Source organism: Cheilinus undulatus, linkage group 11 (genome assembly GCF_018320785.1).
Source record: "Cheilinus undulatus linkage group 11, ASM1832078v1, whole genome shotgun sequence".
NCBI lineage: Eukaryota > Metazoa > Chordata > Actinopteri > Labriformes > Labridae > Cheilinus > Cheilinus undulatus.
Genome location: NC_054875.1, coordinates 20,686,768 through 20,710,675, shown reverse-complemented (window position 1 = coordinate 20,710,675; position 23,908 = coordinate 20,686,768). Strand labels below are relative to the sequence as shown.

The 23,908-nt window shown below is 38.4% G+C and overlaps 1 protein-coding gene across 3 annotated transcripts in view; it reads left to right on the top strand.

The window, feature by feature from the left end:
- The window catches only part of LOC121517581 (neural cell adhesion molecule L1-like protein), a 58,449-nt gene extending 35,145 nt beyond the window's left edge, over positions 1-23,304 (top strand). The window contains exons 23-27 of one of the 3 annotated variants that reach the window (XM_041799462.1): positions 203-385; positions 14,472-14,633; positions 15,015-15,146; positions 16,358-16,430; positions 22,794-23,304. In XM_041799462.1, coding sequence (XP_041655396.1) covers positions 203-385; positions 14,472-14,633; positions 15,015-15,146; positions 16,358-16,430; positions 22,794-23,007 — 764 coding nt within the window. In that variant the 3' untranslated portion in view covers positions 23,008-23,304. Of the gene's footprint in view, positions 1-202; positions 386-14,471; positions 14,634-15,014; positions 15,195-16,357; positions 16,431-22,793 lie in introns of all 3 variants that reach the window. The other 2 variants (XM_041799465.1, XM_041799464.1) reach the window with 2 other exon arrangements.
- Positions 23,305-23,908: the final 604 nt, after the last annotated feature.

Sequence of the window (23,908 nt, the reverse complement as noted above, 5' to 3'; positions counted from 1 at the left end):
TGTATCTGCTCCGTTCACTTTCTGCATGAGCTGGCATGACATCCCTTCATCTTCTCCCTCCCTCAGCCATTGACCCTCATTATAGCTGTGTTCCATTAACATACAACATGAGCCAACAGTGATGACTTTTTCTGTGTCTCTTCTTCCGAGGGCTCACTCATGCCTCCTGAACTGACCTGACATCTCTCTCCTTCCTCCATAGTTAATGAGACCACACTGGAGGTGGTCGATTCCCAGGAGATAAACATCACTGGGGCTGACACCTCCCAGTGGCGGCTTCAGGGCTTGGAGGATGGCAGCCTTTACCGCTTCCACCTCAGTGCGTGCACTCGAGCAGGTTGTGGACCTCCGCTGGCCCAGGAGAGTAGCACCGTTGCACAAGCACGTGAGTAGATGAAATCGATGTTCCTGTTGTGGTTGTATGCCAAGAAAGATATCATTGGTTTGGGTAAAAAACACTGGAGTTTCTGAAGCATACAGCAGTTCACTACAGACACGGCTCTATGGATTAATAACTCCTGCAAAGTGGAGATGTTCATTCAGTTCATTTGTGCTTGGGTTGAAGCTGTCAATCGATCAATCGTCAAACCTTGTTGCAGACTAGGGCTGAACGATTTGGGAAAATTATTGAATTGCAATTTTTTTTCCCCAATATTGTGATTGCGATTTGTTATGCCATTATTTTTGAAGTTCCTCATCTTATGTTACTTTTAAGAAACGCAAGCAATAAATCATTCTTTACTGTAACCAACACAATATCAGATTAAACATGGGCTAAAATTTTTTGAAAAAAATAACATCTTGTGCGGATTTTGACTCGTATTGCAAATCGGATATGAATTTTTGGATTGAAAGGAGTGGTAATTTTTATATCATTCTCACAGTTAATAAGAAAAATGTACAAAAATGAGGAAAATAGGATTTTTTGCAGACTATTCTAAAAAAAATGTCACTTGTATGATTGCATGACATGTAATGTATTACATCTCCGCTGCAAAAAAAACAGTGTAAACTGGTATTTTGGCGCAGATGTCAGGTTAAAGAAATGCTGCACCTTCTGCGATTTGAAAATTGCAACAGGCCATATTGCGAGGTAATCTAATTTGCAGTTAATTGCCCAGTCCTAGTGCAGACTAAACGACTGTATAGAGACTGTTTGAAAAGGTGGACGTCAGTCTGCTTTTGTTTGAACTCTGTTGGGGCTCATTTATAGTGAGAACATGAAATAGCCTCAGCCTCAGTGCAGAAAACATTACACCTCTTTTGGTTAAACCAGCTAGTCCAACATGTGTTAAAATCCACAAGTAGACTAGAAGGAGCTTTGGAAACAAGTCTGTAAGTGTAATTTTTTTTTCATCAGCCCATCAACTGTTTTCTATGTGAGAAATAACTTCTAAGTAGGCAGTTTTTAGGTTTATTATTGATAAAATAATGCAGGAAATAAAGATCAATCTAACACACACTTTGTGTTCGCTCTGCCCCTCACTATGAAAGATGTACACGTGCTGTGGAGCATGCTCAGTACAGTGCCTATAATAAGTATTCACCTCCTTTGATGTTTTACCCTTTTATTGATTTTATAACTCAATCATGTCTATATAATTTGGCTTTTAGACAAAGAAATTTACAAAAATAGCCTCGTGAACATCAAAGTGGAAGACTTCTACAAAGTAATGTCGATTAAATAACAAATATGAGCTGTAAAATAAGTGACTCAGAAATATTCACCCCCCTTCAAGACTGTGTTTAGTCGATGTACCTTTGGCTGCAATCACAGCACTGAGTCTGTGTGGATAGGCCTCAGTCAGGCTTGCACATCTGGACACTAAAATTTTACTCCATTCTTCTTTGCAAAACTGCTCAAGCTCTGACCGCTTGCATTAAGATCAAGTATGAGCAGCTTCTTTCAAGTCCAGCCACAAATTCTCTATTGGGTTGAGGTCTGGGCTTTTACTCGGCCACTCCAGAACATTCACCCTGTTGTCTTCAAACTATTTCTGTGTAGCTTTCACTATATGCTTTAGGTCATTGTCTTGCTGGAAGAGAACTCTTCTCTCAAGCTGTAGTTCTTTTGCAGACTGAATAAAATTGTCCTCCAGGATTTTCCTTTATTTTGCCTCATACATTTCACTCTCCACCTTTATGAGCCTTTGAGGGCTGGCTGCCAAGAAGCATCCCCACAGCATTATGCTGCCACATCGTGCTTCACAGTGGGGATGTTTTGTTTGTCTTGTCTGATGGCCAAAAAGCACCATTTTGCTCTCATCAGACCAAAGAACTTTGTTATCTCTGCAGTTGTATGAGTCTCTCCCATCTCAGCTGCTGAAGCATGTTAACTCCTTCAGAGTAGTCATAGGTGTTTTGAGGGCGTTTGTCTCTAGGCTCCTTCTTGTACAGTCACTCAGTTTGTGAGGGCGGCCTGATCTAGGCAGATTTGCACGTTTGCCATATTTCCTTCCACTTCTTGATGATGATTTCAACTGAACTCTGGGGATGTTCAGTGCCTTGGATTTTTTATAGTATCCTTCCCCTGACTTACACTTTTCAATAACCTTTTATCTGAGATGCTTGGAGTGTTCTTTTGTCTTCACGGTGTAGTGGTAGCCAGGGATACTGATAAATCAGTGACTGGACCTTCCAGACATAGGTGTCTTTATGCTACAGTCACTTTAGATACATTTACTGCACTCAGGCGATCCCCGTTTCACTAATTCACTTGTACAGTCATTTATTTTACATGACATATTTTTGTTTCATTGACATTACTTTGTAGAAATCTGTTGTCACTTTGACATTAAAGAAGTTTTTTTTTTTTTTTTTTTTTTTTTTTTGTCAGAAAAGCCAAATTATATTGACCATGATTTGACTTAGAAAATCAATAAAAAGATAAAACATCCAGTGGGTGAATACTTTTATAGGCATAGTACAATGTATATAAAAGTCAGAAGAGCAAAATTACCATCCCTAAAAATTTAATTCTGACAAATATCTCAAGCAGAAGGGAAAACGAAAGACAGCTGAGAATTTGAAAACTTTTTATAGCAAATGCACGTCCCTCTTATAAAAGTAAATATCTCCAGCTGTTGTTTATCAAGTGCAGCTGTTTGTAATCGATTTAATTCTGTAATTATTGTGTTGCTTTAGAGCATTTTCATACAGGACTTAATTAATGACTCAGCCTCACAGTCATTTTATTTATTTAATTTCTGTAAGAGTTATTTGTGACTCAGAATTATTTATTTCATTTATTTATCTCATGTCAAAGTAATTATGTTCCATACTTGTATCCTTTGTCTGTATATTCAAAAACCACAAGAAATCACAACCAAATGAAGGGTTTTAATCATAAAGTTTACATTTTGGTCTGTTTGTAAATGTTCCTGTGAGCACAGACCAAACCTGGCATGATTCTACATCTCTGTAACAAACTCATCCATGACTCAGACCGGAGAAAACAAAATAAAGGTGTGAATAGGCCTTCACTTGCATTATGCCACTGGTGGGATCTTTTTGGAGATCACTCAACACTTAAAAAGAATCTTGATATTTTATCCTCTGATGCAAAGATTTTGATATTTCAATGAGTTTCTGTTACAAGTTGTTGCCTCACGCAGTTAAAACATGTAGAAGTGGATTTTACTTGTGCCACTCAGAGATGGTGTTATAGAAAGACAACTTTTATTAAGTGATTTTCTTAAAGATGTATGGAGCCAGTGTGACTCATCTGAAGCTTGAATGCAGTTTCTCCTCTTTATAGCTTGTTTTGAAGTCGAGCAGCAGAATTATTAATACGTTTCATTCTCTGAATACCATTTATAGTCTGCTAGAGATGAAACCATGATTAAGCCTTGCAGCAGCTTGCAAGCTTAAAGCTCTAGTACTCTGGCAGCTTTTCACACATTGTTTGAGATGTTGGACTTTATATAAACTTGATTAGATTAAAGGGTGCTATTTTGGCCACTCAACAGATGTGCAATTTAAAGTGTAGTTCAAAGTCAAAGACTTTGGGGCTTTAAGCGTGGCTTCTAATTTGGCTTCAGTCTGTAGATTCATGGATAGTGCGCCTTTCTGGCCTTAATGTCCAAATGATTTTTTTTTTCTTGGAGGCGTAGAAAGATTTCTACCATCTAGATGTTTTTGTGAACAGAGAAACAGAATGTTAGTAAGCTTTGGACTTTACCGATCTAGCTTTACGGAAATGTTTAGCCATGTGTCTTGTCTGTTATTTAAAAAAATAGCTTAAAGCAACAGCAAATAAAGAGTTCCTCCCTGTAAAACAGCTTACATGATTTAAAATCTCCTATCATGTATGTAAAATGATTTAAATCATCAGAAAAGTACAGCTAAACTAAAACAGACATCTAAATAAAGCATTTAGATAAGATAAAATCATATGGCTTTGATTTCTCCTGCAGTACAAACTGATCTTCCAGTTACACTCCAGAAGACTATTTAATTTCAGAGAGCTGGCTGTTTAAATATACCCTTTTCAAATGTCATGCATTTAAGAGAAAGGTTGGTGTCTAATTCAAGAGAACCTCCTTGTGCAGGTTGTTATTTCCCTGAGATGAGCAGCCTTAAAACAGCACAAAGAAATCTCAGTCTCCCTGGAGACGCTTATCATGTTCAAAAACATTTTAAAGTATCATAGACACATTCAAAAAATCAATTGTAATGAAATCAAGAAATCAAACAGGGTATTTAATTATAACTTTATTTGTAATTAAATATAGAAAATACCTTAACTTTTCCCCAGGAGTACTTTTAAGAGTTTAAAAGTTTTGACAGCTAAGCCATGGACCAACAGTGTCTAACTTTCAACCATTTATTCATTTATTTGTTTTGTTAAATTATCATCATCAAGAGGAAATAGGATATTTTCTTTGTGTTGGCAGTCCTACATGTAGTTTTGATTCTTTCTCCATAAACATGGACTCACAAATCAGCTTTTCCTTATTTCTGCTCAGAGGCTCAATATAATCTCTTTGGGGATCAGGTAGGATAGAGTTGATAAATCATGGTGATGTTCTGTCGCACAACTCTTTAATGACCTTGAGTGTTCATCAGGTGTTGCTCAGGATGTCATCCATTACAGCTGCTGAGCCGGCCTCACTGAGAGAATTAATGAGCTGATAAGTTCAGAGAACAAAACCTCTGCTGCTGACCGCATTCTGAACTGTGCTTTCTCTGACGCTTAAACAACTCCCAGAAACAGTTTTTCTTGTATAATATGGTTTTATCAGCTACTCACATACTATAACATGCTAATTTACAGTAAAATAGTAGGAATTCTAATGAATAATTATAATTGAATACACATGGCTTAAGTTTTATTCAAGAAATTCCTCTAAGCTAGAGGCAAATACGGCTGCTGTCTTTCTGATATATGAGGAAAGACAGTCCACTTTTGATTTCCAATGTAGTTTAATAACAACTCAGTGCGAAGGCCTCATTCTCTCACATCATTGGTTTATTTCAAGTATCATGTTTAGAATCTAAAATGAAAACAGCATTTTGGATTAGTAATGTTTGAAACTCTCTTTCATTTATCTTTTTTAAGGAAATAAAAGGCAAATTCTGGTCAGAACTGCTCTAATCTTCATGTGTCAATTCAGCTTCTTCTTTTAAACACCAGGGGGTGCCAAAGACAAAACACTTTACTTTTCTTTATATGAAGTGGCTTTAATTTTAGGCCATGTAGATCACATTTTTGAGGCACTCTGTGTTTACACTTTACATTCTTGGTTTCAGAAGTCAAAATCTTATCCAGCCATTCAGGTTAAAGATTGGCAGCAGTATTTATCATCATTCAGTGTACATGACATTCGTGCAGGTGTAAATGAGTGAAGATTAGTTCAGGGATTTCAATCATAAAATTCCTTTTAACACCTTTGCCTCCATTAGTTTGATAGAAATGAAGTAAAAACTATGTGTCCTCTCTTTCTGAATGTTTCCCTCAAAGTTATTCACCCTGCTCTGGCTTTTATCCTTCCTCTGAAAGGCTCTGTATCTTGTAGGTGGATGTCCAGCCTGAGAGCCATTAGATGCATTGTTTGTAAATCTGGTCGAGTAGAGGCTCAGCTGGGAGATAAAACGGTTCTGTTTGTGAACACTATCCTCAGGGTGTGTTAGTCACAATGCGGCAGAGTAAATTTATGGATGCCAATAGCACAGAGCAGGGGCACGGTGAGTTGAGAGACGCTGATGAGGAGTGATGGAGTGACAGTGAAAAAAAAACACTGAGCCTGGGCTATCAAGTGTTCCTGTTTGGATTTCACCTTTGTGACTGAATGAGCTTTTAATGGTTACTACCAATTAGTTTGGTGGATTAAAAAGTGTCTGTAAAAATTAGTCACCACAGCAAAAACAAGCTCAAAGCTAGTTGCAGATTTTTGAAATACACATGTCCAGTTGTCTTTGTTTCAGAGCTTTTGATGCTAACACAGTGGCTGAAGTGAGAGGCAGAAAAACACAAAAGGTTGTGGTGAAATGTGTGAGGAAGAGGGGCAGGAAAAGCTGAGAGAGAAGAGCTAACAGCCATGGCAGAGGACTGTGGCAGACTCAGAAAGAATATCTATTCTTCTGCATCAGGTCTCATGAGATAACAAAGGAGCAGAGATAAAGCGGACTGCAAACATGACAAAAAGGCACAGAGTCTCAGAGAAATAACCAGCTCCCCCTGAGAATAAATCATTTGCTCCCTGACACAACATTTGAACACCAAACTTGTTATCTCCAACGTATTTTAATAGTTTTAACTTTATGTTTGAAAAAGTTTATATGGAAACATAATTAACAAGGGCTGACTCAGTTTCATTGCACTTAGCGCTGGATTGAGTAATCGGAGCAGAACAGGCTGTTTTGGTGCACTGCAGTATTAATTTTTTAATTTGAGTTCTCACAGTCAATGTGACAGAGAGACAATATTCACACCACTGTCAGAAGTGTTATGGCAACAAATGAGGTGTGCTCCACAGGTAATGAAATAATTATTTTACTGAATTCAGATTCTATCTGTGAAATGTATTTAACACTGGAAAATTACCAGCAAGGTTTATCAGACTTAAAACAGTGAAAACTAAACTAACCTAAACATAATGCAATCTTTTAGTTATGAGCTATATCAGTTATCTTTAGTGGCTCAAAGCGGACTGAAGCCAATCCAGCCTGGCATTTGATGAAAGGTGGGTTCACCGTCGACAGACAGCCAGTCAATCACACAATGGACACAGTGAGACAGGCAACCATGTACAAACAAATTCACACCTATTGGCAGTTTAGGGTTGCAGATTATCTAGCTTGTATGTTTCTAGGCAAACCTAATTTTAATTCTGTGAAGTCAGATTTTTTGACACTTTGACATGTACTTATACATAGTATTAAAAACAATACAGTCTGCCTAATCTGAGCCCTCTGAGACCCCTCCTCATTTGTATTGAAAAGAAGCTGGTCACCCTCAAGACCCACGCAAATTTTTCTTTAACACGTTGTTGCCAAAACTCAACATCCACTTCAATGTTTCATAAAACCCTGAGAGAATGGTTTTGCACATTTTTGTTACCAAAAGACCATTGTATAAACCGTTAATTTATTTATTTTATTTATTTATTTGTGACATGGGACAATGCACATTAATGGACATAGACATGTAAATGTGCCAGATTGTAGCCATAGGCTAATTTCCATCTGTAGTCCCCGGCAGGATGATAGTATATATTAAAAAAAAAAGAAAAGTAAATTAAAAATCTACATAAGAGTCAGACAACACCAAAACAAGAGAACATAGATGATTCAATAGAATACAGAGACCCAAATAAAACAATACTTAGCTTAGGACAGACCAGAGATAAATTGACCATTCCAGTTATATTGCATAAGGTATATGATAAAGTGCTGTAGTGCTAAAGTGCAAGTATGCTGATATATTGCACATGGTCATGAGTGTGCTTAAAGAAGAGATTGCACATCGCCCTAGGCCTAGTTAGATAAAGTGCTGATATTATTGCACATAGCCCTATTGCACATAGTTAGCATTAACAGACGTGTCACCAAGAAGAAAGCATACATAAGTGCATCTATGTACGTATTATTGCACAAAATATGCACTAAGTTTATTAGGTGTTTTATCATGATTTTACTTTATATTTGCAAATCTGATTTTGAACAACTTTATAGCAGACTAAGCCTTTCATAGCAATTTAGAAAGTATGCAGGAGAAATTAATTTGTGTACTCTGACATCTATTGCTGTCACTGTAGCATTGTAAATGGTATCCATATAGTCTGAGTTTTACTAGAGGAAGTTTAAAATGTCTTGCCTTGTGACAACTTTGTTGTCATTTGATCACCATGTATTATATCAAGGTTAATGGAGAAACAGCTTGTAGTTATTATCATGTGTCAACAACAAGTCCTTCAAACAGTAAAGAAAAAGAAAAAGGTGTGACTGCAGAGTTCATGCTGCCATTAAATGTGCTGCTGCTTGTCTTGGCCATGACACTTCGTTAATGAGATTCTCAGGTTTTCTTGGTGTAATAAATTTTTAGATTAAAAAAAATAATATGCTATTTATTTTTAAAATTTAAATACTATATGTGAGTGGTTTTTGGTCCAGCCATAGGACTCACCACCACTTCTGTAATGTGAACAGAAAATTTCTGAAATTTTTGACATTATTATACTTACGAACTTTGACTTTGGATGGAAAAAAACACGAGACCAAACAAAGAGACAGGACAAAACTTTAGGAGGACATACATGAAAACATTTCATTTCAGCCTGTTATGCTTTTGAAATGTAGATTTTAGTGGACTTTTTAAAGGTCTCAAGAAATTATGACAATATCATAGGAAAAACAGTTTTCTTCAATATATTTCCATCCAAGATAATAAGATATTTTAGTCAAGATTTAAAAAAACAACCCGAACTAGATCAAAATTGCAATTTCAGCTGAAATTGTGTGGGGATGCTGAGAGCTGAATTGTGGAAGAACTGCTGAAAATAGTCAAAAGCACAAAAATAGCTGAAAGTAGCATAAAAAAGCCTAAAAATAGCTGAAAATAGCTTAAGAATAGCTGAGTCTTGAGTCTAAAGGCTGAAGGTGTGTGAGATTGTGCTAAAGATGGTGGAGCTATTGTTCACAGCAGTGTTACTTAACCCTAAGCCTAATTGTTGAAAAATACCTTTGCAAGAGCCACAATCTCATGTGGTGAGCAAAACAGCTTGAAGTATTGTAACAATAAGCTAAAGGTGGTAAAAGTGGTCAAAAAGCAACAAAAATGGGGGAAAAGGGGTGAGAATGGGGATGACAAGTGGAAAAGGGGTCAGGATGTGGACCAAAAATGGTCCACATATGGCAAAAAAATGAGGAAGCAAGTAGTATTTATTGGAAACAGGTAGCTTTAATGGGTGAAAAATGGTAACAAAAATCATGAAAAGGGGCAAAAATGGGATAAAGGTGGCAAAAAGAAATGGTTAAAATGGGCAAAAACTATTAAAAAGGTGGTATTTAATGACAAAAGGTAGCTTAAATGGGTGAAAATTGGGGGGGGGGGGGTAAAAAATGGGACCAAGTTTTTTTAAGATTTATTAGATAGAGGAGGACAGTGGATAGAGTCGGAAACAGGGTCAAGAGTGGGGGAGAGACATGCGCTAAAGGGCCTCAGGCCGGATTCGAACCCAGGCCGCCCGCGCACATGGGGAGCACCTTTAACCACTAGGCTACCTGCTCCCCAGGACCAAATATTTTTTTCAGGAGAGCAGTTTGTTCGGGAATTTCTGCCTCTATTTCACACAGCTTCTGTGCTCTGAAGTGTGACATCATCACTCTAAGCCTCTTCATTTACCCCCATTGAAAACGTCTGAGAGAGCTCAAATATTCATGAAGTTTGATCAGTAATTACAAGAAATCTGTAAAAGATATCAATAATCTTTATCATTCCTAAATATCTGAGAGTTTGTCTACCTTTTAAAGCAAAAATGAAGTCTGTATGTGGAATTGAGCTGAAGTTATAAGCCTTAGAAGTTGAAACAGTTTTAGAGGATTTAAAGAGCTGGCCCATCTGAAATAATGTTATTTTAGTTTTAGAAAAAGTAAAATAGTTAAAAAAGTATAAATAGTATAAAAATATTAAATAGCTGAGAAAAGCACAAGAAGCTAAAGAGTATGATAGAATTGTGAAAATAGCCCAAGGAATGCCAAAGTTATGAGGAGTTGAGGAAGGTGCAGATTTGTGAAATTTTGCTATCTGTTTAACACTGTTAAACAAAATTGAATATCTTAAAAATTATAAAAGTTAGAAATGAGAAAAGATATAGCAGTCAAAACTGATTTTTTAAAAGTTTAAACGGTGTCGATACGACAAAGTATGAAGGAGGACATAGCCGGCGCAGAAGAATCATAATAATAAACAAAATGGCTGATGTGAATATCAATAGTGTGGATTCTCAGCAATTATCCTTGTCAAGCAAAACAGGGTAAAATGAAGTATAGGGGCACATGTCAGTCTAAGGCTACTAGATATTTTGCAATATATATACAGTGCTTAACAAATTTATTAGACCACCTGTCATATTTGTCTCAGAGACCATCCAGCATGATGAAGTGCTTTAATGCGGACTCTTTCATTTTCAGTGAGCTCTCCACGTTTTACCATTTTGAACAGGAATGAGGAATTTCAAACTGAATTCAACTTTTTATACCCAAATTTGAGCCAGCTCACTGGGCTTCTTTGAGAAGTCAGAAATGAATCAAGCATAACATTCAACCACTAAAACTCATTTTTCTGTTCAGGAATGCAAGTAAATAACTATAATTTGACATATTAATCAAGAAATAATAATGTGCTTTACAATTTTTTTGTTTTTTTGTAAATCATTAAATTAGAAAATTCATGGTTAACAATAATAATTATATTTTAGAATTGAAAATATGATTTGGGTTAAATAGCTTCTACATATTGGTGTATTAACCATTGTAGAAACATAGAAAATTATTTTGGTAATTACAAGTGCTTTTAATTTAGGGCAGCTGTGGCATAAACCTTACTTTGGGTGGTGGTCCAATAAATTTGTTAAGCACTGTATATATATATTTTTTTTAATTTCCAGGAACCAGTTTGCAACCCACTGAAAATAGCCACCCACTTTTTGGTCCCAACCCACCAGTTGAGAACCACTTATATATTTAATATTTTTTCAAGGACTAGCAGGTCATTAAGTACTAACTGTAGCTGTATTTTAGTTACAAATCCTGTCTGTATACTATAAACCAGTGATCAGCAACCGGCGGCCGTGAGCCACGTCTGGCACCTACAGCATCCAATTTGGCCCAGAGAATATTGTTAAATTCAGAAAATGATATGAGGAAAAATATGGTGTTTGGGGTATCTTTTTGTATTAAAATAACTTTTTTCAGGAATGCATCATTAGATCAATTTTACAGAGATCTACCTGCCAGCTATTATTAATGCATATTAAACCAGGACTAGAGCTACCATTCTCAAAGAAGCATTGTGTGCTGTGCTGGTTTTGCACTGAATAGTACTGGCACAGGACCAGTATCAACTAGTATAAATCCTCCGTTTTAATGACTGAACTGATCCATTTGTCTCAGCGTCCTCCAACAATAAACATTTTGTTTTATTATTTCACTGCCGTTCTTATCTAACATTTATTTTACACATGCCTTTTTTTTTTTAATTTGTTTTTTCTTACCCTTTAAATTAAAACCTTTCACCTAACAGACTTATCTGTCAAACAAAAGGCAGACAAGAGTAGCATTTCTGTAAGTCAGCATGATAAAATATACAGCAACTGCACTTTGCTGTGTCAACTTTGCAACTCTGGCTCTTTGAGAGTCTAACACCCCCTATCTGAGAATCAAATCTGAATCAAAACCTGTTTCCTGTATGTGTTTTTCACCAGTCACAGCACAGCATGTTCACGTCAAACCCAGTGATGGACAATATGCCAGCCTAGAAATATGTAGCTAAAATAACTCAGTCGCCCTCTTGTGGCTGGCTTTGGTATCATTGATAAGAACTGCTCTCACTGTCACAGGCTAAGAATTACAAACACCAATTGGAAAGGAAGACCCAATATTGGTTGTATTTTGATATAGAGATAAAGATAAATTCAAAGATAAATTCAGCCAGCCAGAGTGTAGTGGGAGTCAGTGCACTACCTGCATTTGACTGGTTGACAGGTGTTCAAAGTCAAGCCCTGGCTATCAGATGGTTAAAGATGGCTTATATATCTCCAACAATGCAAAAGATATCAAATGACATTGAGCAGAATCTATGACTTTGGTTTATCTATTTATAGCTCGGTCTCTGACCAGCTCATAAACATTGAGTAACATTTATTTGTTAACAGCCAGATATTTCCCTTCAGGGATATTTGACTTCATTTTATTAAATGGCAAACAATACAATGCCAAATTTGTGAGAATAAGCAATGTTTTCAGCAAGATCCCCATCTTAAATTAAAAGTGGAACAAAATGTCAACATTTTGTTACTGCTGCCCCCAAGAGGACAATGAATATGCAATCCAGCTTTAAGAAATTATACCAAGGGTATTTATGGGTTTTGATGTTTTGATTTTCCTTCCAAATTTCACAAATATGGAGAAATTGTTAAGGGAAAGCAAAATACACGTATTGTGCGGTCATTTCCTTTTGATGCCATGCACTCCTGGAGTTCTTTCTTGAGTTATTGAGGAGCTTCTTTGAATTATGTGTGCAGTGCACTGTGGGATATCATTGTCAATCATCACTCTACCTACTGGTGGTGCTGCTCTTCACCAGTCACAGAATCTAGAAAACCACTAACAAACAGATCAGTCATGCTGGCACCCACCTGCATTTCATGGTGTTTGTGCGGCCGCTCTGCCCACGTCTTTGTGTGTCCATGTGGATGAACACACACATCTGTGCCTTTAACTGTGTCCTTGTGTGTGTGTTTGTGCCTGGTCTAAAAACCTTAAAGCTGGCTTTCCATATTTCCGTAATCTTCTGCTGTATTTCATTTTCTTTTTATCCCTCTGAAGATTTGTCCCCGACTCCAGCTGTGGCCCCTGATCAGAGCAGTATGTATCTCTGCCTGTAGCATCTGTAGTGTGCTAACATAGAAGTAGTGCTAGAAGTAGAGGTAGAGGTAGACAAGGTTGTTGGTCTTTTTGTGCTGTGTTGTCACCAAGAGTTTGTCCTTTGTAGTTGAAAAAGTTAAGTTGGAGTTACTCCTGAATAACAGTTTAGGAACATTCTTGTGCTAAAATACCTTGTCAGAAAGTGACAATTGCACTTTCAATTTGCAATTCACATTCATTATTTAGAAACCCTGCCACAGTTACAGTGTGTTTACCATCATTTGCAGTGTTCTTGCACAGTTACCGCCATTAATCTGGTTTTCCCAGCTGCTCTAACAATCCTGCCTTCATGTAGTGTGAGGAGCCGGCTTGTTGCACAGAATACAGCATTAGACCTGACAGTGTTGTAGCGGGAATCTAACATCTGAGGCTTCTCTTTCCTTTCAGGCCACAACTGCTCTCTCTCTTTTCCCAGCTCTATCCCAGGCAATTCTACTCATCCTCCTTTAGGTATATATCGCTCACAGTCACACATTCACATCCAATGATATCTGTGTGATCTCATCTCCTAGTACCTCAACTTTTCAACTAACAATGGAATCCGAGGTGCAGAGTCTTTTCAATCTATTCTGATATCAGCTCATGGTGGGGGGCGTCAGGAAATGCCAGCTTTGCTTAAGAGAGAGTGAAGACTAGATGTCACTCCCGCCCACGATCTCTATATCTACCCTTTATGAGCCTAAATCCAGCTCCACTCAATTAAGTCTGGGGCCAAGCGTTGCCTTTTGAACTGTCGTCTTGAAGGGTTTTCTGCAAGCTGCACTGTTCTCAAGCTGCGGGGGAACCTATTTGCCTCTGCTAATCCTCTTTTCCTGCCTTCTATCTGCTTTTCTCTATGCCTGTCTGTGTTTTCCTTTCCTCCTTATTTTTTCCCTCCTCCTATTTTTCCTCTCTCTTTATCAGTTCCAGTCCTGTTGAACATAAGCTCCTATGTGAGTGACACCTTTGCCAAAATCAGCTGGACTGCCACAGAGGAACAGCAGGACTCGCAGCTTTATGTGGCTTATATGAATAACCGTAAGCTACTTTTCCTGTCCCCGCCTTTCTAAGTATTTACATGATTTTTAGGTAGCATCATGTTTAGGTGAAACTGTGAATGTTTCATATAAACATCTAAAAATATATTATAAGCCTAACATTAACTACCTCCATCATTCCTATGATTTCTCAAAAATGTATTTAAAGTTCTATTTAGTGCAGCAAATAACTGCAATAACTTAAGAACCGTTTCCTACTTGGCAAAAACTCATCCTTTGCTCCTTCCTGATAGCATGAATGCTAATAAACACCTGCTGCTTGTGCACTTTCTGTGCTTGGCTGTGTAGGTGAAGGTAACTGGTGGATTTCAGAGGCTGTAAACACTTCTCAAAGTTTCCACGTAATCGATGGACTCAAACCCGGGACAATGTACACCATACGCCTTGTGGCCAACAGGCTGTTCGATAACAGTAGCATTTTCGAAGAAGTTATCCAGACAAGAGTCAAAGGTGAGACGAGAGAGCAGTGTTGCTGTCAATTCAGTTTAGAGATGCTGATTTGTAGTCTGCAATCTTGTAGCAGCACTAGACAGTGTGTTATTTTATAATAATTGTACTTCATGTTTGAATTAGTTGCTTTTTTTTGCATCTCTGAATATTTGTTCTCTTTCTTTACTTTCAAGAGACTGTGTTTTAGCTAAGGGGAATGTGAGTCAAACAGGACGTGAGAACATCCTCTCAGACTAGAATCCATCATGTTTTTCTCTCTCAGTCAAATAAAAAGATTGTTTGGGGAGCGCTTGAGGGGGCTGTCGTGCTCAAATGCACTGAGATGTAAAGTCAAACCTTGAGCTCTGTGTCTCTGTGCTGTTTTTTTATTTTTGTTCTTAGGTGTCGAAGGGCAGCAGAGTGAATACTCCAGCCAGGGCTGGATCATTGGGACCATGTGTGCCGTGGCGCTCCTAACTCTCATCGCTCTCATGGCCTGCTTTGTGCGGAGAAACAAAGGTGGCAAGTATGCAGGTACGCTGCCGCCTCCCCAGCGACAAGACATGTTCGCCATGGAAAAAGGTCAGTCAGTCTTTGACCAGGGTTTGGCCCGATTGTTGTTTTCGCCTCAGGAAGTTAACCAAAGTTCTACTCAAAAAATATACAGATTATGAGGGAGTGACTACACTAGGCTCACCTGTCTATCAAAAATGTTTACATTTCCAGTGTTTCAGGATAGATACCTAAAAAGGACTTTGGTTGACCTCCTGTAAAAGGGAAACCTGCAATGGGCCTCCCCCTGATCCTTTTTGTTTCAAAATGCATCATCCCATCCTGCATGTCAGACCCCTCTGCATGCTTACTCTGCAAAGCCAAGTAAACATTAACATCCATGAGACACTTGAAGCATATGTTGGAGCACTGGCATGCTAGTTAATTCGCTCACCACAGCTTATAGCGAACTAGACGAGTGGGAAGTGTCAGCTTTGTCCCGCTCCTAACTAGTGCAGACCTTCCACACGCTTCCTCTGCACCTCTGCTCTGTCTTGTATCAGAGCCAAATTCAGCCTCACAATGGAACCTGGTGCAAAGTGTGTGTCCTCGCTCGGTTTCCTTTTTCTTTCAACCTGCTTCCCTGACATCTCCCCACCACTCCACTTCTTTGCCTGCAGTAGCTTTTGACATGAAGCACTGAATATTTCATCAGCTTCTTTGGATTCCCCCTTTACCCAACCAGCTCTTTTCATGAAACCCCTCTTTTGTCTCTCTTGAAAGCAACTGGTATTTCTTAAAGCATATTTACACAAAGAGCTGATGTGTAGCACTTTGTGCATACACACAGCGAAGCAGCTTTCAGTGTACAGGCTTGATGTAATGTTTACACAGTCTTTTCAGTTATAATTTTTGAATTTAAACTCTTAGATACACTCCTGAGATTTCAAAGTTCAGATCAATTATTCCTGCACCCCTACAAAGCATTATTGTGAGTTTACTTTTGCTCTAGTTTCCAAGAATTCTCTGACAGAAAATCACAGAGTTTGATTAAATCTAGCACTAGGCAGATGCTGCTCTTTGAGTAATTTCCCTTGGTAACTGTTAAAGACAGGATCCTTTATATTTATTTGAATTTGAAGCATTTCACTTGATTGTCAGTCCCAACAGTACCAGTTATAAGTGATTACATCTAAGGAAGAAATTGCTACTCTAACAATGATGCTGAAATTCCTGTCTTGCCCACCCTGCAGTGAAGGAGAAGGAGGACCTCCATCCTGATGTGGAGTCTCAAGAAATGAATGATGACACCTTCTGTGAATACAGGTGAGCTGAGAGCTTCAATTCTGCAGAGAAAAAAACTGCACAACCAAAGTGTGCTGAGGGAACAACGCTTTTTATCTCTTTGAAATAAATCCTATTGTAGAAATATTAATCTAACAACCATATGTGAAATATATCCCGGCTGAGAAACTCATTTGTCATGTGTCACTGTAATGTTTTTGTCTCCCATCCCAAAAGAAAACCACGCGTTCATGAGCATTACCAGGATCAGCCTAGCAGCCAGTGTACTCATCATTTAATGGGCTAGGTAATCACACAGTAGTGGGTAACAAGAGCTTGAGATTTGTTCTCTTTAGCTGGAATTATGTGCTTTTACTTTGTTGCTAGACTCTGATCTGAGCGTGAGTCGGCTTAGTCATGTAGACAGTAGAAGGTGTTGTGTCTTGTGTGTGTTTGTTTTGTGTGTGCATCACTGTGAGTTTGTTATGATTGCATCTGACTTACAGTATATTGCACAGATGACCCCATCCCTGAACCCATTCCCTCTTCATCAACATTATACAGTTATAATTGGAACTATACAGAAAATGTTATGTGTTTGGTTTATAACAAGGCTAACTAAAGCAAGGAAACAAAAACACCACTTCTGCACCCTTTGAGTAGCTGAATAGGCCAATATTGTTGTCAGTTCATCAACATTCCCTCACACTCTTCACTAAAAAAAAGCAGTGACACATCAGATGTCCAACTTGGGTAATAATGCACACAAATCAACAGTGCAGCTGCACTCCAGCAGATGGGCTGTGCTTAACGTGAATGGCAGGATGGAGCAAAAAGACTGGTGGTAGTCTGACCGCACATTGACACCAAGACATGTCCTAGACAGCAGCTGTAATGTTTTTAATTATTAAAACTCTAAGATGAGCTGCCTGCTGAACTTATTAAAGTTATGTTTCCACCACTTCTGATGTAGAAATATGTATTTGAGGAGACTGGATGGCAGTGAAAGATAAAACATTGCTGTCTGTTGCAGTTTGCTTCTGGTGTTTTGACAGATGATGATTAACTTTTAAACTCTGATTCACAGTTTGAATTAATGCGTCTGAAGAAAACCTTCAATGCGCTACACACTTTAATTGCAATAAAGAAGGCTTCCTGTGCAGATGGAAACATTGATTCTAGACGTACAGTAATTGCTGATGGAAAACATCTCACACTCAATGAAGCAGGAATAAACAAAGCATAGCAAATGGCTGGAAAAAAACGGAACCTTTAAGCCTGAAGCAGACAGCTGTTGTACTTCATAATAGCTGTTGAATTTCCATTGTTTGCATTGTTTAGCTGCTACGGAGACAGTTTAGGGAAATCGACTGAATCCTATTTTGCTTGACAGCACTGCAGGAACTGCGTGACAATGGCGTGTTGGTTTGTGCTCATGCAACAGAAATCACCTAAAATAGCCTCTTCTGTCTGCTTTGATTCTGCTCGTCATCATATTATTCAGAACATGATTACTCACCATTGTGTGGCTGCTGCCAATTGCAGTGCTGTGGTTTGTGCCAAGACTATAATTCTATTAAACAGGAAGAATGCATTGTCCTGCGTTTAGATTACAGAGTAGTTTATAGATTATAGATTCATTTGAGGGTGTAATAAACAGATTTTACCACCCCATACTGACCCAATGACTGGATTTATGTGAACGCATAATAGGGTTTATTATCAATACCAGTGCTGCTCAGATGCTTGGGCTGTTTGCAAACAGGCTTAAAGTTTTTTTTTTTCCATGAGAATTAAAACAGTAGCACATCTATGTTGTGCTTATAATTAATAGTCCTATACATTAGCTATGAATGTGATATGATCATGATCTGTATTATTTTAAATGATTGTAGTTAGTTTTTGTGTTATTTTTGTGAAGAACTTTTTTCTTTAGTGATGAATAATAGTAGAGAATTTTAGCTCTGCTGGTCATCATATTATGTTTGGCATAAGATTAGATGAGATTGGACTTCATCATCCACATAAGATTCTTGTCAGGGAGAATACAAAATAGCTTTAAATAGTTGTTCAGATACAAAAAAAGGTATAACATATTAAACTAGAAAAGCACTTGGAGAGCGCAGACTTTGAGTTTACATTAAGGATTCTTGACAACCTTTAATTTTGGTTATTCATGTTTGATATGGAATTATTCACTATTTACTTATTTGGTAATTGGCATTTTTTTCAACAGGACATTTATTTAGCTGGATATCCTCCCATGACATTTGCCAAAGACCAGTAAATACTGCCTAATGGAAGATCTGAATGGTGGAGTTGGTTGTCTCAACCAGAAGGTCATAAGTTCAATGCCCAGCTTCTGCAGAAATGTATCCCTCTGATGATTGAGGCTTGTTGTTTGATTATTTTACTGCACCCTGCCATGTCAGAACCTCCCCAAGACCTTGAACCGTAAATATCAAATACGTGTGATGTTTTTGGTTCTCAGTCGGACTGCCTCCAACTGAATACCCACTGCAACCATTGACAGAGATCAGAGTGGGTTAGTGTTGCTAACCAGATGTTATACATACTTTTTTGGCTCGCAAACAAAACTGTCTCTTCATCTCAGCAAGGATTTCACCCATATTTTTTTCCTTTTTAATTTTTTTGTGGCAACAATAACACGTTAGGACAGCCAGCCGAGGATTTTGATGTTTATTTTTCTTCTGAAGTCACGTTTGGTCATGCAATTTCTATGAGATCTTGTGTATATACAGTCTTTATTCTTAGATCATTACCACAACCAGTAGGTATGTGGTCTCACAGTCTGGGGAAGTTGTCTACTCTATGCATTGGGGGATTATGAAAAAAATGTTTGAAAGTGTTCTGATGTTTGTTGTCCCCCACAATTTTAAAAACATTTAAGAGTAGAAAACATCTAGTGTGTGGCCAGTCTCAACCTAAATTTGCTCCCATTGCTGCATCAGTGGCATATGAATGTGAAAGAATCGGCTAATGTAATGGACAGCTTACACAGCACCCTCAACCATCAATGTGTGTATAAGTGTGAACTGGCTTTAATTGGTAAGTGTAACCTGTGGTGCAAAAAAACACTAAAGAGTGCTATACAAGCTCAAGTCCCTTTACCATTTACCACCATTTAAATGTTGATTCAAGAAATATGTCAATAAGCATGTTACATTTTAGGAAACATTAGTATGATTATGATTTCATCTCTCATACCTAGTTTACTTTTTAGAAGCCTTGGTGATATGAGCTTATGTAGAGGTATAGCTGTAGCTAGCTTTACTTCAACTTTATATACGACTATAAGTCATGCTATTAAAGTAGCAAACATTATTATCATGATACACTTTTCATGATGTCAAGTTTATTCTGAAACTTATGCAGGTAGAGCTGTAGTTATATGAACTTTTATAAAGGTTTGTTTATTTTACTAAATGATAAAATGTTATACATATTTAAAATCGAGCAGAGGAATCCCAGTAGTGATTCCTGTATAGGCAACATCTAATCATACTTTGCCCAAGGGCATGACTGGAAAACACACAGGCCTCCAGATCTGAAATGCAATAGGTGGTGCTTAGATCATTTGACTCCCTCCAGAGTTGGACTAACACTGAATGCATTGCAATGTCATATAACTCCAACGCTGAAGGTCATTTCACTCAGAATGGAGTTAAAATCACACTTTGTGAGTGAAAATCAACTTTGAAATGTTTTGCACGGACAATTCAGCACTCTAGTTTTTGCTGTGCATGAGACAACCGGAAAACTGTTTAAAACATATTTAAAAAGAAAGAAAATCTCAACAAATGATAAAAAGGCTAAACACTAAAGACTATAGAACAACTCAAACCACAGAAGTGCTCAAGGTTCCACTAATCAGGAAGAGAAATAAACAATAAAACATCATATGATCACTTTAATAGATTACTGAGTTATGTTGTTTTTTTTGTCTCTGGTGTAGGGTTATCACAATATTTGCATATAAAATTTCAAATTTAGTTCTTGTTTTAGAAAATTAAATGATATGCATACTTGTAATAAGAGTCCTTGAAACCCAGTTTTTGATCTTTTTTATTTTTAATGTCCAACAATTGTAAGTCAAACTTTTACACACTACTGAATCTGCTCAAAGACATATTAGATACCCAAATGTTGCCTTTATCCTGTATTTGTGCAGGTTTGACAGTGTGCAGAAGTTGATACCTTTCTTACACAACTTTCTTGTAAACTAGTGTATGTATTATTTATGAAATCTTGGTACCTTCAATATCAATCATCAAAATAACTCAGCTGGATGAAAACACATGATATTGTGAATATTGAAGTACAGACCTCTTTAGCAGCCTTACTCTTATAGGATTATTTCATCATTCAGGAATTTTTGCTGTGATTAGAGCTCATGCAAGTGTTTGACTGCTGCTATCTGCTGAATTTGCTGTCCGAGATATATTTTATATTATTGTATCATCAGAAATAAAGATTTTTTTTTCTCAATTTAAAAGCTTTTTAGTAGGAGAGGCTGCAGTGATATGAGCTCTTGCAGATGTTTGGCTGCAGCTATCTGTTTAAAATGCCTCTCATGTTCGGTTTCATGAGGCAGTTCTGACTACTGTCCCCCTAGAGTGCCCTTAGCCACACTATGATGTTGTTTTCCTGGCTTTAGAGCTCGATTCAGGGGTCTCTTGTGCCCTTTGAATCTCTGAAGGCAATAGACCACCCACTGGTATGCCACGTGTCTGGGGAGCCGACAAGTGGTAATTATGCTTCAGATGATTTCTCTTTGGAGACGTGCCTCTGCCGCCTTGCCTCTTTGTCCACTGCTCGAACAGCAGGTGTCAAAGCTGGGCAGACTCTTAGCCAACAGTGTGATGCAATTTTTTCCTCAGCTTGTTTATCTGTTTTTTTCTTTATCCCCACTCCCTTTTCTCCTCTTCTCTTAGTTCTCATCTTTCATAGTTTTATGTGCTGCTCTTGAGAAGGCGGTGGATGCAGAAAGTTTTCTTCCAGACACCTTTACACTAAAATGAATACAACTTCAGGTAGAAAAAAACCCTCCTTCCACCTGGAGATTCAATGCTGCCCCCGAACCAAGTCAGCATGGGTCAATGGCAAGACAGATTTAATTACATTCTACCTGGCGATGTGCCTCCATCTCTCACCTGTTTGCCGGGCTCTGGGAAAGCCTTTTTTCGGCAACAGCTGAGCCTGAACTGGATCTTGACCAACGTCTTGAATGAGAGCTGGGGCTTAAAGCACTCAGCCCCATTTTATCACAGTATTCAAAGTCACTGTGGGTGGGCTGCAGCGGCTTTTTAGATAACAGCCACTTATCTTTGGCGCTCTAGAGTCGTCAGAGAAAGAAGGTTTGATAAGAGTTGAAATGCGGACCTTATGTGGCTTGCATGGTAAACGGCCTCATGAAATAGAACAGATAAGATTGGTTATTAAAAATCCCCGTGAAGGAAACCTGATTTGTAATCTTAGCTCGAGCCATGTCTGCGTGCTAAAACGCTCCTCAAAATGTCGAGCTTGTTTTATTTGACACAGGTGTCAACTACAGTACGCCTCAAATGGCACTATCATATAGCAGGCAGCAGAGCGTCGTCTCTGAACGCAGACGCTCTGTGTTATGAATACTAAACCAAAGGAGGAAGAAGGAGGGAGAGAGGTGTTACCAAACATGGAAGGTTTGGGGAATTAGAAAAAGAGGACAGGGAGGAAAAATATCCTCAGTGTTTTGAGGTGACCCTGCGTCTTGTAGCGAGACACCTGCGAGTTGGCCACTTGCCCAGCCTTAAATTGGCATCTAATCTCCTCGGCCTGCGTGTGGGCCCCTCGGGAATACCAGGAATGACAGGCTGTTTGTCTGGGATTGCATATGGCCCACCTCTTCCCTCCCTCTTTCTCAATCTCAGCCCCTTCCCCACACATACACACATATAAACACACAAACCTCCCACCCGACTTCTTTCTCACTGCACTCTGGCAATTTCCATCGCTGGTTCTAAAGAGATTTGAAATTGCCTTTGGTCCTGAAGCCTTGGCAATTAGCAATTAGTGAAGTGATTGTAGCAAGCCCTCCCCGCCTCCCTCGTGCTTCCTTTTTAGCTGTGCAGCCGCTGCATCCTCCTCTGCCTGCCGCCTGTAGTGATGTATTATGTGTATGTGTCTGTGTTAGTTCAGCCGAGGCTTTAATAGTCTATATGCCCTTTGCAGGCTCATGTTTGTGCATGTAGCTCTTTTATTTTTGATATCTGTTGTGTGTCAAAGACAGCCTCTTAGGGCCATGTATGTTGCTGCATAACATCTGCCTGCTGTTTCATACGTTGTGTTTGTTTATGCACTGCACTGCTGACCTCGGCCATCCTTCTCTGTTCTCGTTGATGGCAGTGACAGCGAGGAGAAGCCACTGAAGGGCGGCAGCTTGTGTTCCCTGAATCGAGATGACACGGCGGGGGACAGCATCAGCAGAGACAGCCTGGTGGACTACGCAGACGGCGGAGGAGAATTCAATGAGGATGGTTCATTTATCGGAGAATATTCCGGACGCAAGCACGGAGGCTCTGTTAGCGAGCCCAGCGGACCCAGCCCAGTCACTGCATAAAGCTGGGCTCTGGTTGAAACGGTCTGCTTCAAATCCTTTCAAGATACTTTTCAAATTCAGCTTCCCTGGCATTAAGTGCAGCTCCAATGGCCAAATATGAGGGAAGAAAAATGACTCAAATGTGCAGAAGTTTTTACAGCAGGCAGAACTTTGCCCAAGGACTGGGAAGGAAATTATACACCCACATTTACACCAGTGTGAATACTGTGTGAGTCTGAGTGAATACTGTGAGAGAATGAAACTATCATGAGAGTGTTTTATGATTTTATTATTGATAATAAAATGTTTTTGTACCTATCAGAGACAATTATCAGCTGAATACATTGATTTGAATCCCTCAGAATAGTTTTGTACAACAGGAAAAATACTTCAAATACAAATGAATACTTCAGATGAGGAAATAAATACAAGAAAAACTTACTGTACATGTACACTGACAACATTTTAATTCATTTATCACATTAAAGCATATTTTTTCCTGGAAGACATAACCACCACCATAAAAGGGAACATGTATATGTGTATAATACCATCTTATCCATTAACCCGTTTAGAACAAAACAATACACCTTCCAATATCTAAGATTTTTTTTTTAAAAAACAACCTCCCAAAACCTGAAAAAGCATTATTTACTCAAATCTTCACTTCTCAGCTTCAATAGCAGATAGACATGACATAAAACCATTCAAAGGTTTAAACCTGGGGTGCCCAAATGTTCGCTCGCTCACCAAGAGCCACATACAAAATAATAAAGGATGGCGGGGACACTTTTTTACCCAACCTTTAGTTTATTGGAGGCAGTAAAACCAAATATGCTCAGTGACTGACTGTCTTAAAAACATCATAGCTTTCCATTAAAGTCCCTGTAGAGTCAAATCCAAAAATTGTGTCTACACATGC